Raw genomic sequence first — 15,139 nt, forward strand, 5'->3', positions numbered from 1 at the left:
GGCCTACTCTATAGATCTCTCTATGTTGTCTAATAGCAGAAGCAAATATGAAAAAGCAAGGGTGAATTTGGACATGCTTGTCTAGTTCCTCTAAGTTGGGGTGCTCCAACTTCTTTGTTTCCTCCCAGAATCCAAGTGTAGGACAGACAGAGTTTATGCAAACATGTTTTTCTTCAGCCTGCACCTGCGCATGAAGCCACGTAAAGAGTTCAGGACATTTCAGAGGCCATGCTTGATCCCTTTATAATTATCAAAATCATCAAAATCATAGAGGGGTTTTTCTTTCATCTTCTTCTCAACAAAGCTCCAGAGATTTGGCAAAGATCACCTTTGAGTCCACTCAGGGAGATATCTGAATTGTCAACAACATAAGGTAATGAAGATATATTATTAGAGCAGAGAGGAATTGGTGCATAAAGGCCTTGTGTACCACTCAGAATTTGGGTTCAGATTTAGGACAGGCGAGTTGCAATACAAGGGTGCAAGGCTGATTTCTAACCCTTCTAGGTGTGAAGTCTTGGTTGCATTCCATCAACATTATCTAATTATCTTCTAGTTCAGAGGAGCAGTCACAGACAAGGAAGGTGTTCCAAGCAGGCAAAGAATGGTACTGCTTCTCCTGCTCTTCCTGCCTCATGCAGACTGTGGAGTGAAGGCAAAATGCCCCTTGACTTTGGAGAGAGACTGGATTGAGCCATTCAATTATTACAGGCCAGGAGACCACATCATTAGTGGAGTCATCTCTGCCACAGGTGCAATATTTAATCCACAGCACTTCAATGAGTCTCCCTCTACCACCTTTATCATGTAAGTCCATTTATGGCGATTTGGTTATTGCTGCTTCATTCAATATTTATCTTTATCCACCATCCTTCTGGAACTGTGGTGTATCTGTGTACTTTAGACCTTCCAGGCTGTGATGCTTTAGGCTATAAATTTTTAAATCTTTATTTTCTTTCTTTTTTACTGTTTGCACTTCTTTTTAAAAACAAAAAAAAATAATTTAAAAAATTAAAGGGTTGGGGGAGACCGGGGGGGGGGGGAGAGAGAGCAATAGATGTTCCGTGTCATTTTATGAGCCTTTAAAAAGCTTTTGTCTCTTATTGTTATTTGAAAGTCTGTGCCCGTCTAATTCCATCATGAAAAATTCACTCTATTTTAGTTTTGTTTTCCAAGGGATAATGGGTAGTGATTGAACAAGGCTTTTCCACCACTCAGGCATCATTAAGTGGGGATTGGCTGTCAAAATCTGAACTTCAATCAGTGTTAGGAGGATTAAATTCTAGAAATTGAATCCAGGACTTTAGATTATCCTTAGAAGCTTGTCCAAAAAAATAAAGAGTTGGAAGTGATATATTCACTGAATGCTGGAGGATATGATGTGATATTTTTTGCAGCAAAGAAGGAACGAGGTACTGGCTGCCCCTGTCCTTCTTCTTTGCCATTCAAGAGATCAACCAGAATCCCAGGCTCCTGCCCAACATCACTCTGGGCTACAATATTTATAATAACTTTTTTCATGGAAGGATGACGTATGAAGCTTTGGTAGACCTGGTCTCTTCTAGACAGGCGAATGTTCCAAACTACAACTGTGGAAAACAGAATAACTTGATTGCAGTTCTGGAAGGGGCTGACTCTGACTCTGAGAACTCCATCCAGATTTCAGGCATGTTGAGCATCTATAAAATGCCACAGGTAGGAATGGAGATGGAGGGGTTATCTGACTGAGCTTCTCAGGCATGAAAATTTTGGGTAGTGTCAACTCAGAATGAGGAAGACATTGGATGTCAAGGTATTGAAGAAAGGAGATAAGGAATGGTCAGAAGAATTGTTGTTCTCGTTTTGATACTACCTGTTCTTTCTCCCTCCCCTTTGTGTCAAATGCTGATTTGTGTGTGTGTGTGTGTGTGTGTGTGTGTGTGTGTGTGTGTGTATGCCTGTGCATATAAAATGAGGAGGAAGGGAACTTCCCTCAAACTAGTGGCCATGCCACTAAAAATGGAATAAAGTAGAAAAGATTTCCCTTAGTGAAACTGATATTTTGTTTTTCAATTGAAAACAGTTATAACGCATTCAATAAATAAAAAACATTTTAGCATTGCATAACATAAAATAGTAACAAAATTGTTGAAACAAATGTACAGCATAATACCAGTAAATTAGAAATATAAAAGCATATTTTAAAAGATGAAAACAGGAACTGAGGGAATTCATAAAGATAAAAATGGGGTCCAGTCTTATGTGCCAAAGAAAATCTGGGGGGGAGGACCACGTTTCTTTACAAAACAGATATATGTTATTTGGGAAAATAACTATTTCGGCTTTGATCCCAAACAGTGCAAACCAACAGTTCTTTTCTTGCCAGGTCAACCATGCTTTTGGCTCCCATGTTCTGAATGACAAGAGGCAGTTCCCCCTTTTCTATCGGACGGTCCCCAAAGAAGACACCATATACCCAGCGATTGTCAAGCTGCTCCATCATTTCAGATGGACGTTCATTGGTCTCATTGCTCCAGACACTGAAAACGGAGAGAGGTTCATGAAGACATTGACACCTGGGCTCATAGAGAGTGGCATTTGTGTTGCCGTCTCACTAATCATTCCACAACTTAATACATACAGTGTGAGGTTCAGTGTTCCTCCTTTTGAAAAGTGGGGACAAGTCCATGTATTTTTTTATTATGTTGAAACTACTTATTTCTCGCTGGGAATACGACTTGGAAAAATAATATTTGACCAGCTGGTCAAACCCACAGCAGGGAAAGTCTTCATCACAACATCTATGTGGGATTTGAGTATAGACTTCGTCAGCTTCATCAACCATGGTTTTGATTTCCAGCATTTCCACAGTATTCTTTCTTTCTCTATTGGGGCAAATAAATGGACAAAATATGACAATTTTGATGCCTTTTTCTTTGCAAGCAAGCAGTTTTGGGAGACAGCTTTTAATTGTTCCCATTTACAGAATACATTGTCAGTGAAAAGCTGGACAAGATGCAGAGAAAGAGAAGAACTGGAGATGCTGCCCCAAGACCATCTGGAAAGACTCTTATCTCTAAACAGCTACAGGATTTACAACACTGTCCAAGCTGTGGCCCGTTCCTTAAATGCTGCATATTCCTCCAGATCAAAGTGGAGGTTGAAGGACAGTCTGGAAGTTCAAAGGCTACAGCCATGGCAGGTATTTCCTTTCCCATCACTGACATCTCTGCCAAACGTGACAATCAATTGTACAATTCCAGAATGGTAGTCTTGGAGAACTTGAGGAATGTAGTGGGGAGGTGAGATTTTGCAAACCCCTTTGTGAAGTGCCCTGAATTGGATCCTTTTCATCTCCTCTCAGATGATAGTCTCTCTGGTAACAGTTCCTACTACTGGCTTAACCTCTTCTTTGCCTTCCAGTGGCCCATTTGACCCCCACCTCCTACGTAAGAATTCCCCTGGGCAGGAAAGATGGCATTGCACAGGCTCTCTCTCCCATAGCCTTCTTCCCTCCTGTTTATTGTGATATTTCGGCACCAGCTGAGCTCCACTGAGCTCTATCCTTTGTCCAAAGATTATTTGTGTTGCTGGAGCCTGTATTAAGTGCCTGAGCAACTCATGTTCTCATTACGATAGAGTTTAATACATGTGTACAATTGTCATATTTCTGGCTTATTTATATTCTGATTCCATTAATATGCAGAGGCAGGAAGTTTATTCAAGAAAACGGCATACAACTCAGCAGCACCTCCCAATCAGTGTGGCCCCTATAGGGCAGTTGCCAGAACTGAAGGGACCTGCCTTCTGCCCTTTCTAAGGCACCTCTGCTCTCTGTTCCACCCTCTTCAGTCTCCTGCATCTTCTTGGAGACCAGGGAGGAGGGGAGCCTGTCTCAGCAGGAGAGAGAGTCCTTGGATTCTCCAGCAGCCTCTTGACCCCTCTCCTGTGCTCCCAGTCACTGACTGTCCCTGCTCACTAAACCCTGTTGCCCCTTCGGCATCCAGGCCCTCATTGCAATCTTCTTCCTCTGACCTCTCCTCAGTCTCCCACCACCAATCCCCTGCCTCTGAGCCTTCCTCCCCTGGGGGTTCCCTGGCTGGTGTTCCCACCAAACTGCCCAACCAGTCCCTGACACTCTGTAGCCAATCCCAAATGAGAGCAGATCCAAGCATGAAATGTGCAGAGTTGAATAGTCAGTGTTGTTTCCCCTGTTCTATATGTGGCCCTTTTCTCTGCCATTCTAGCTCCACTCTTTCCTGGGAGACGCCCAGTTTTACAATTCTTCAATGGACGGAGTGTATTTGGATGAGAACGGGGAACTGGCAGCTGACTTGGACATTGTGAACTGGATGGTGTTTCCAAATCGGTCCCTTCTTAGAGAGATCATTGGGAGCATCAGAAGGCAGAAATCCCTAGACCTAAAGTGCACCATGGACCAGAATGCAACTGTGTGCCCCAAATGGCTCAACAAGGTGGGGGAAATAATTTGTTTCATTTTATTAGATTTCCCATCCAATAAGTTCAAATCATGCCACCATGTTTTCTGTCGCACTGCCTTCAAATGCCTCCGGCATTCCTTGAAAATCTAACAGTGGGTCCCTGTGAAACTCTGTATATGCATGAATCAGCTGCTATGGGAGTGTAATTTCAAGGAGCGTGTTTTAGTAACTAGATGATGTGGCCACTGGTAAGAGAGTGTGGCTTTTAGCAGCCTCAGTGCTGGCAATATTTCCTGAAATACTCCTGTAAATCCATGTTCTATGGAACAACTTCCAGAAAAGTGTGCAATAGATTTGTTTGATAGAAGAGATGGCCTCCTAACTTGAACCCTTCTAGGAAACTTAACTATGAATCTCAAATGAATAAAGTTTAGCTACCTCTGATTAATACAGTGATCATGACACTTCATCATGTACAAGAGGGGAAACTGAAACAGAGCTGAGCAACAAGGGAAAGGAAGCAGAAGGAACTAGGGTTTGGATCAAACAGGGAAACATTCTCATGCGAGGTTTTCCTGCAATCAAGCAGTCTATAACTGTGGTCACAGATAATCAATTAAGTAATACATTGCTATCATCCTTAACACAGCAGCCTTAACACGTTTTCCTTGATGCCCCTTTATGCTTAGCCCCTGCCTACTTCCAGGTGTGTGGAAAGTTGCCAGCCTGGATTCTTCAAGGTAGTTCAGGAAGGAATGCTGCTCTGCTGCTATGACTGCGTTCCCTGTGCGGAAGGAACAATGGCCACTCAGGAAGGTGGGTGACACCAGCAGAAAGATCTGCCCTTGGGGAAGAGGACAAAGGATCTTTCTGGTGTCCAGGGTTTATTAAAGGGAGTTCTAGAACTGATGCACTGCTACAACACAACTGGGCATTTTCCCCATTGGGTGTTCATACATGCTGTATTGACACACCGAATGACAATTAGAAATCCTGAGATACGGGAATTTGACATTACTTTGACTGTTAGTCAAACTTGGCACAAGAGGCACCATGAACTCCCAGATGATTGTCAGGCACAAATGTTTCATATAGTTGAGTCCAACAAGGTCCCTTTTGAGTGTCATTTTCCTATCCCGTAATATTATTAATACCAGTAATTGCTCTCCCTGGTTGTACAGAATGGTATTTTCTTTTAGTGGGGAACACTTTGGTATTACTTTTTGTTAAGGAAAAGCAGTAAAGTTGTTATTCCTTGTGTTCATTCCAGATGCAGAGCATTGCACCAGGTGTCCAGAAGATCAGCATCCAAACAAGGACAGAGTTCAATGTTTCTACAAGATCGTTACTTTTCTGGCTTATGAAGAATCTTTGGGGATCCTCCTAGCTTCCTTTGCCCTGTTCTTATCCTTAACCACGTGTGCTGTGCTAGGAATATTCATTATATTCCGGGAAACTCCCATAGTCAAAGCCAACAACAGGAACCTCTCCTATATCCTCCTCATCTCCCTCTTGCTTTCCTTTCTGTCCTCATTCCTCTTCATTGGAAGGCCAAGGAAAGTGACCTGTCTTCTCCGACAAATGGCCTTCAGCACCATCTTTTCAGTTGCTGTCTCCTCTGTGTTGGCCAAAACCATCACTGTGGTGCTGGCCTTCCTGGCCACAAAACCAGGGAACAGGGTGAAGAGATGGCTGGGGAAGAGTCTGACCAACTCCATTGTCATTTCCTGTTCCAGTGTCCAAGTTGCCATCTGCATCATCTGGCTGGGAATCTCTCCACCCTTCCCAGAGTCTGACATGCATTCCCAGTCCAGAGAGATCATCCTGCAATGCAATGAAGGGTCTGTTGCCATGTTTTATGGTGTCCTTGGCTACATGGGCTTCCTGGCCTCCATCTGCTTCACAGTGGCTTTCTTAGCTAGGAAGCTGCCTGGGGCCTTCAATGAAGCCAAGCTGATTACCTTCAGCATGCTGGTCTTCTGCAGTGTTTGGGTCTCCTTTGTGCCCTCCTATCTGAGCACAAAGGGGAAATACATGGTGGCCGTGCAGATCTTCTCTATCTTGGCCTCCAGTGCTGGGCTTCTGGTCTGCATCTTCTTTCCCAAGTGCTACATAATTGTACTCAGGCCTGATCTGAACACAAAGGAGCATCTGACAACAAAAGCTGGTTCTTAAATCACTCATTTTCGACAACTGTTGTCCAGCACAGCAATGATGAAAAAGACACACTTGCCTTGCAAATGTAGCTTTAGATTTAAAGGCATGTTTATGGCTCCATTTCTGATGGTTACGTTTCAAACCTTTAAGAAGTGTCTAAATGTATAAATTTTATTTTTAATTGTGCTATTTTTACTTGGAAAGCTGAATGTCTTTCTCTTAAAATTCAGGTTCTTTGGCACTTCCTGCATATATTGATTTAATAGGAAAATTGATTGGGACTGCTAAAACAAATAGAGGAGAAAAGTGTAATTGAGTAGTGAAATATTTTGTTTCAGGAACAGTTGAGGGCACAGAAACATTATTTACAGATATATATATATATATATATATATATATATATATATATATATAGACAGACCACAATGGGCGGGTTTTTAGGAGGGGGGAATAAACGTGGTAAGAAAAATGTCATTTAAAGCATGTTGAACTTTGAGATATGAATTGTTCTTCATTGTACATACAATTAATATCTGTATTTTCCTTCAAAAACATTAGGTTAAAAATACTGAGATAATTGTGCCCTGATAAATCTGTTGCTCTTCACGGTGTCTCAGGACTTAGTTGCTTTTGAGCTGGCGAGAAAGAGAGCTGATTTTTTTCCTTCTTCTTCATTTCTGTTGGGAAATATCACGGCAATGATAGTTAGATGAAGGAAGTAATGGAGAAAGGAAGATCATTTCTTCCAGAGAGCCCAATGCCCTTTGACTTGAGATAACTGCTCATGGTACACCCACTCATCCCATTTGCTTTGCATCTATTTTGCAGGCTTTGCTATATATTCTAAAACTTCTTTGAGCAGAGGTAACAAGATGGGAAGTGCAGCCTCTCTAGTCTCAAAGCCACTGTCAGCTCCTTTGGAGGTGGGAATGCAAACCATATCCAGCATGCATTCCTATTAGACTCTGGCTGGAGTTTCTGCTGCTGGTGCTCTTTTTCCACTACCATGATGAGTGGAAGGATTCTCCCCCCTTCATCTGTGATGTCTCAGATTCTCTGTCGCTGAAGCTCTGTCTCCTTCTTTAGACATGGCAGAACTTGTCATAGTGGAAGGAAATCCACCCTAGATCAGCTCCAGTTGTCCCTCTGGCACATAAGAGGCAGGGGAGAACTGCTAAAATAAACACACAGAGACACATTTAATCTATAGATAACAAGTGGTGGGGAGACCTAGATTGTGGAGGGTGGGGACAAGGTCTCACTATCCTGGACACCCTCCTGCAAGGGGATCAGAAGAGATGCTCATTTCGACTCCCAGTGGAGCATGGCAAAGTGGAAAGAGTCCATTGCTTGCTCATCTGCCAGCATGGATAATTATTTGGTGATAAAAGGTGGTCAGAATATCTCCTAGGGTCAATGAGAGATTTATAGGCAAGCCTAAGTAGTTCTGAAGAGATACTTTCCCATCATTATCAAGAGGAGTTTAAACCTCCAGAGACATTGGGGGGGGGCTTTGTTTAGAACATGGAGTTACAGCAGCTCATCCACCGAATAAACACAAACATACTTTTAATCTATGGGGGGGCTTGAATTGTGACGGGTGGGAAAAGGTTGCACTGTCCAAGGGCTCCTCCTGCAAGTGGGTCAAGAAAGATGCTCATTTGATGAGCCCCATTGTGACCCAAGGAAGTGTCTTTGTAAAGCATGCTAAGAAAATGTTCCAAATACATGGAGAAAATGTCACCCTTTACTATGAACATCCTAGAAAGGTGTGATGGCCTCGGACTCCGATTCAGAGTTTGAACCCGAGGAATCCCAGCCTGCTCGGGACTCCCCGCCTCCAGGGCCGGCTGAACTGGGGCAGGGCCTTGATTCTGAAGCGCCTGCACCTGTGCCGGATCCTCAGGAGCAGGCACCAGGTGAATCCACTCTGGCTCCGGAGGTGGTTGAGGACTCAGTGCCTACAGGTGAGTCTCCCCCTGGGTCCAGTAACCCTTCAGCCTCTCCTGAACTGCAGAGGCTCAGGGCAGAGAGGCGAAGGGAACTGGTTTCTCCCAGGAGGAGTGCTTGCCTTAAGGCCAGGAGAGGCGGGTCTCCTGGGGGCCGGGACCGCCCCGGCCTCAGAGAAGATAAAGGCCAGTCAGCCCGGTCCCAGGTTGCGGGAACAAAGTCGTTGAAGAGCTGTTTCGGCCAGCATCCAGTCCTGTTCCCCCAGAGTTCCTGTCCTTGCCCGGCTTCTCGCTGTGGACCCTGCTTTGCCCGAGGAGGACTGACTGCCGACCCTCAACTCAGGTCCTGGACCTTGCCCCACGGTAATCTCCCCCCTGGACCAGCACAAAAGGTAGCTGACATGTCCCTCATTCCAGGACTAATCAAGGACCCTGATATTGTGTTGGCAGGCCTACTTACTATACTTACTTACTAGTGGCCTTTTTGCTACACCTCCTTCTGAAATGAATGACACCTCCTACCGGTTTTTCCAGTTCTCCAGAACCACCCAAGGCTTATGTTTCTGCTGCTATTCCTCTGGGGCATGGAACTCCAAATGAATAGATTGGCACCATGTACAACACCACCAACGTAAAGGTTGGCTGGGGAATAATACACATTGCACCCATAGATTTTGGTTGTGGGGTTCCTTCAATACCACCTGTCAAGGAAACACCACATCTTCAGATCTGTATCTATACTTTCCCCAATATACAGTCAATTTCACCGGACAGGATAACAATGAGGTGTGTCAGGAAAAAACCTGAAGCTACAAATGCAGAGAAAATGGTTCTCTTTTCAAATAACAACCCTTTTGATAATGATAAGAGCAAAGAGGCTTGCTGTAGATCAAATAATTTATGCAGCACAAAAGAAAGGCAAAGAAGAGGAAAATGTCTGTCTACAACAGTTTGAATAGACAAATAAGTGTGACTGGTTATTTGTGACCCCCAGGTAAATATGAGCAGCATAAAGACTAGTATGGTTGGTCAATAATATAGCGGGATAAGCCTGTGATGAAGCAATGTACAAGCTTATGCCAAAAGGATCTATGACCATTGCAAAGCTATTATGACTTCAATTTCAACATTCATGATTTATTTGACAAGATGAAAAATTGAAATCTTAAGAAGCTACATTTGCAAGTATGTCGGTGCTGGATGACAGTTGTCAAAAATGAGTAATTTAAGAATCAGCTTTTGTTAGACACTAGATATTAATCATCAAATCAGTTGCACAGCACAAGATGATACACCATCCTTTGATTTGGTCATTAGATCCTCCTTTGTGTTCAGATCAGGCCTGAGTACAATTATGTAGCACTTGGGAATGAAGATGCAGCCCATAAGCCCAGCACTGGAAGCCAAGATAGAGAAGATCTGCCCGGCTACCATGTATTTCCGCTTTGTGCTCAGATAGGAGGGCACAAAGGAGACCCAAACACTGCAGAAGACCAGCATGCTGAAGGTGAGCAGCTTGGCCTCACTGAAGGCCCCAGGCAGCTTCCTAGCTAGGAAAGCCACTGTGAAGCAGAAGGAGGCCAGGAAGCCCATGTAGCGGAGGGCAGCATAAAACATGGCAACAGACCCTTCATTGCATTGCAGGATGATCTCTCTGGACTGGGAATGCATGTCAGACTCTGGGAAGGGAGGAGAGATTCCCAGCCAGATGATGCAGATGGCAACTTGGACAAGAGAACAGGAAATGACAATGAAGTTGGCCAGACTCTTCCCCAGACATCTCTTGATTGTGTTTCCTGGCTTTGTGGCCACGAAGGCCAGCACCACAGTCATGGGTTTTGCCAATACAGAAGAGACAGCAACTGAAAAGATCTCTCATCTATTCTATGGTTAGCAGAACCAGATCCATTGAGTAACTGAGTTTGTAGGGAAGGGAGGGTGAATGTTCACGACGTGGGTGTTGGTGTTACAACTGGAGTGTTAGTTGCAAGTGCTTTTTTGCTGATATTTTGGAGGGCGTGTATTTTTCGGGGGTTGAAGTTTTTTAATTTGAAGTAAACTACTAACTACTTCAGCTGCTCTAAATCTTGACTCAATATTTCTCTGACACAGGATCTTCTGTGCACCAGATTTCTCTCCCCCGGGCACCTGCACAGTGCAATGAATGACACTGTGCTGCTATTTATTCGGACGTCTGACAATTACGAAAAATATCGCTTGAGTTCTGGGAAGAATAAATCACTACGATTCTGATAATTAAGGAAAACAAGGTTCACCCTACTTTGGTGGCATTCATGGAACATTAAAAGAGTATGTCATTTAAAGGTCTAGCTGACCTTTGACCCCCCAAGCCAACCCAGGTAAAGACCAGGGAGCCATTTCTGTGCATTCTTGTTCTCATATTTTCCTCCAGGTCTGCACCTGTGCCTTGAGCCACACAGAGACTCAGGTGATGCATCTTCTCCTTATAATTATTCTTATTCTTGCCAAATCACCAGGGATTTAGACAAATCAACCAAACATCAGAATCAAGGCTATTACACTGTGTCTGAAAAGTTTCTTGCAGAAAATATACCCTGTGCCATGGACCACTTTTCTTGTCCAATTCTCAGGGCTCGGATTAATCATGAGATTGTAAGAGCACCTGAGGGCCAGCCAATGAGTTTTTAATATACCTTTTCAGCTGTTTCTGGGTGGGCCAACTTTTGTTAGTGTGTCAACAGATCTCTCTTCTCTGTTGATGCAATAACAAAGTCTATTGTTTCAAGGACTTTTCTTTATTCGCCTTCTGATTCCCCTTGAGCCTTTATCCAAGTTTTTTCTCCTACAAGCCCAACTTTCAGGCCCTGTGGCACCGTAGTCATGGTTTTTCCCATATGAGCTTCCTTCCAAATTGCCCTAAACAGTTTCAGCTGGTAAGAAGTACAGAATACACACCCTACACCACAAATGAGAGTGACTGGTTCCTGTCTTCATTTTCACTGGAAGCCCTGCCCAAACTCTGGATCATGTTTAGCTATAGGATCCCCCAAACTGAATATTTTAGGGTCTCACTACAAACATGGTGTGTGTGTGTGTGTGTGTGTGAGAGAGAGAGAGAGAGAGAGAGAGAGAGAGAGAGAGAGAGATAGATTGTGGCCATTCTAAGCAACTGGAACAGTCTCCCTCAGGAGGTTGTGGACCCTCCTTCCTTGGGTGTTTATAAGCAGAGGTTGGGTGGCCACCTTTCATGGATGCTTTAGCTAAGATTCCTTCATTGCAGGGGGTTGGACTAGATGCCCCTTGGGGTCCCTTCCAGTTCTATAATTCTGTGATTCTCCTGCAGTCCTAAGTAATGGATTCTTGTTCCCCCCAAAATTAAATGAGACCCCATGATTCCTATTTTTGTTCAACAGCCCAATGAATGTGAAGATTGTATTTGGGGTATGTTATGTGATGCCTCTGTCACCCTCTCATTGTTCTTGAGTATAAAGTTCAGAGTTTCTCTGACCTTCTGTGTGGCCCCTTCTTCTCCCCTTTCCATGTAAGGGCCTAACCACCCTGTTTTTAGGACTTGTTGTAGCCATTCTGTGTGACCATTGCATCAATTCTGAACATAAAGAATGGGTTTTGATTTTCACTGATCTTTCATGCAGTCCCTGCACCCTCATTTTGGTTCAAGAGCACATTTAGCAAAAAGATTAGTTTTGGTGGGTTGTGATGCATTTAAGTGACTCATCTTAACTGATCTGAAGTAATCGGTTTGGGCTTCCTCCTAACCTTACATGTGGGCCCTGAAATGCATTTTCGATATAAAGGCCCAGTGAAACTAAATATTTTTGGAGTGGCGACTATGATGAATATATTGCTTTAGGGTGTATTGTAACCTCTCCATGATCCAATTCCATCATCCATGATTCTGAGGGAAAGGATTTTTTCTCTGTACCCTTTCAGGACCCATATGGAAGTTTGAGACTCAAAACCTTTTTGTGGGGGTGTTAGAGTTGTGTTGGTTTCCACATTCCCTTTCCAGAGCGCCGACTCGGAGTGGGACATTTCCCCATGCCATGCTTCATTTTCAGCACTCTCACACACCCTTCCTTTAACCAGCTGCACCCCTCTCTCCTCCTCTTCCTCCTCCTCCTCCTCCTCCTCCTCCAAGCCTGTGAGGAGCTGCTTCTCAAGAGGCATTTACACGGAGGAGAGCTGCTCAGCTGAGTGAGAATGTTGTTGTTGTTTAGTCGTTTAGTCGTGTCCGACTCTTCGTGACCCCATGGACCAGAGCACGCCAGGCACTCCTGTCTTCCACTGCCTCCCGCAGTTTGGTCAAACTCATGTTTGTTGCTTCGAGGACACTGTCCATCCATCTCATTCTCTGTCGTACCCTTCTTCTTTTGCCCTCAATCTTTCCCAACATCAGGGTCTTCTCCAGGGAGTCTTCTCTTCTCATGAGGTGGCCAAAGTATTGGAGCCTCAGCTTCACGATCTGTCCTTCCAGTGAGCACTCAGGGCTGATTTCCTTAAGAATGGATGCGTTTGATCTTCTTGCAGTCCATGGGACTCTCAAGAGTCTCCTCCAGCACCATAATTCAAAAGCATCAATTCTTCGGAGATCAGCCTTCTTTATGGTCCAGCTGTCACTTCCATACATGACTACTGGGAAAACCATGGCTTTAACTATACGGACCTTTGTTGGCAAGGTGATGTCTCTGCTTTTTAAGATTCTGTCTAGGTTTGCCATCACCTTTCTCCCAGGGAGCAGGGGTCTTTTAATTTCATGACTGCTGTCACCATCTGCTGTCACCATCATGGAGCCCAAGAAAGTAAAATCTCTCACTGCCTCCATTTCTTCCCCTTCTATTTGCCAGGAGGTGATGGGCCCAGTGGTGAATAAGGAAGTGAAGTTATGGGAGCCTTGACTTGTCTTCTCAGAAGACATACTGAATTGAAATTACAGGTAGGTAGCCATGTTGGTCTGCCATAGGCGAAACAAAATACACTGGTACCTTGGGTTACAGACGCTTCAGGTTAAAAACGCTTCAGGTTACAGACTCCGGTAACCTGGAAGTAGTACTTCAGGTTAAGAACTTTGCTTCAAGATGAGAACAGAAATCGTGTGGTGGTGGCATGGCAGCAGCAGGAGGCCCTATTAGCTAAAGTGGAACCTCAGGTTAAGAACAGTTTCAGGTTAAGAACAGACCTCCAAAACAAATTAAGTTCTTCACCTGAGGTACCACTGTAAAAAAAATCCTTCCAGTAGCACCTTAGAGACCAACTAAGTTTGCTATTGGTATGAGCTTTTGTGTGCATATCTGAAGAAGTGTGCATGCACACGAAAGCTCATACCAATAACAAACTTAGTTGGTCTCTAAGGTGCTACTGGAAGGGGGTTTTTTATTTTGAATTGAAATTAATTTTTTCCAGCTTCCCTGTGAGAGGGCAGCATAGAGGACACAGCCCCTCTGGTAAAGCACCCCGCACTGGCTTAACTCCCTCCTATTCAGCTGAGTAAACACCCTCCCTACGTAAGAATTCCCTTGGGCAAGCGAAATGGTCTTGCACAAAATCTCTCTCCCTAAAGCTTCTTCCCTCCTGACTGGGGTGCTATGTCAGAACCAATTGAGCTCCACAAAACTCCAGCCTTTTTTCAAGGGACAGGAACCTGTATTGTCTGAGTGTCTCATTTACTTATTAGGAGAGAGGTGGATATATTCTGGCTGGGTTTCGCCAGCCACTCTGGGAGATGTTTAACAGAATGTTAAAAACATGATAAAACATCCAACATTAAAAACTTCATTAAACAGGGTTGCCTTCAGATGTCTTCTAAAATAGTTGTTTATTTCTTTGACATCTGATGAGAGGGTGTTCCACAGGGTGGGTGCCACTACTGAGAAGGCCTTCTGCCTGGTTCCCTGTAACCTCACTTCTCACAGGGAGGGAACCACCAGAAGACCCCCGGAGCTGGACCTCAGTTTCTGGGCTGAACGATGGAGGTGGAGACACTCCTGCAGATAGACTGAGCCAAGGCCATTTAGGGCTTTAAAAGTCAGCCCCAAACTTTTTTTATTAAATTGAATGAGGCATGCCCCCAAATAAGTGTATGGGTTGACAGACTGGGCCAATGTCAGAGACGTTGCTCCCCTGAGCGATCCCATTGGAGGAGGAGTCCCAGCCCAGGCGCTGCAATGTCTTGAAAGGAACCGGTGACTGTTAAGGACTTGGAACGGGACTTGTTGTACATAATAACTTGCTTTAACACTGGAGGAGTCAACTGGCTGCCTAATTACGCCAAGTAGTGAATCAGATCCTGACAGCGAACTTACATGTAGCCCACATTTTGGAGGCCTCTCAGCAACTTGAGTCTGCACCCAGCTTCAAATCAAAGGAAATTCAAGCTGGAAAAGGTCAGAGTTGGGTAGTCATGATTGTTTCCCATATTCCAAACACTGCCCTTTTCTCTGCCATTCCAGCTCCACCCTTTCCTGGGAAATGTCTGGTTTCATAATTCTTCCATGGATGGAGTGTATTTGGATGAGAATGGAGAAGTGGGAGCTGTCTTGGATGTTGTGATCTGGGTGAAGTTCCCCAACAAGACTGTCCTTAGAGTGGATTTTGGCACCATAAAACAACAGG

General features: G+C 44.3%; 1 protein-coding gene across 1 annotated transcript; it reads left to right on the top strand.

Annotated features, from left to right (window-relative positions):
• Positions 1-604: 604 nt before the first annotated feature.
• LOC128408813 (vomeronasal type-2 receptor 26-like) lies at positions 605-6,622 on the top strand. Its single transcript, XM_053378836.1, has 6 exons — positions 605-807; positions 1,398-1,695; positions 2,366-3,181; positions 4,227-4,454; positions 5,111-5,237; positions 5,692-6,622. Exons 1-6 carry the CDS (start codon positions 605-607, stop codon positions 6,594-6,596), a joined length of 2,577 nt encoding a protein of 858 aa, XP_053234811.1. The 3' UTR covers positions 6,597-6,622.
• Positions 6,623-15,139: the final 8,517 nt, after the last annotated feature.

Source organism: Podarcis raffonei, chromosome 2, assembly GCF_027172205.1.
Source record: "Podarcis raffonei isolate rPodRaf1 chromosome 2, rPodRaf1.pri, whole genome shotgun sequence".
NCBI lineage: Eukaryota > Metazoa > Chordata > Lepidosauria > Squamata > Lacertidae > Podarcis > Podarcis raffonei.

Bases quoted from the DNA above. Each gene is read 5' to 3' on its own strand.
- LOC128408813 (XM_053378836.1), top strand. From the start codon at position 605: ATGGTACTGCTTCTCCTGCTCTTCCTGCCTCATGCAGACTGTGGAGTG. The intron at 1,696-2,365 runs GTAGGAATGGAG...TTTTCTTGCCAG, and splicing joins GCATCTATAAAATGCCACAG to GTCAACCATGCTTTTGGCTC. The intron at 3,182-4,226 runs GTATTTCCTTTC...CTGCCATTCTAG, and splicing joins AAAGGCTACAGCCATGGCAG to CTCCACTCTTTCCTGGGAGA.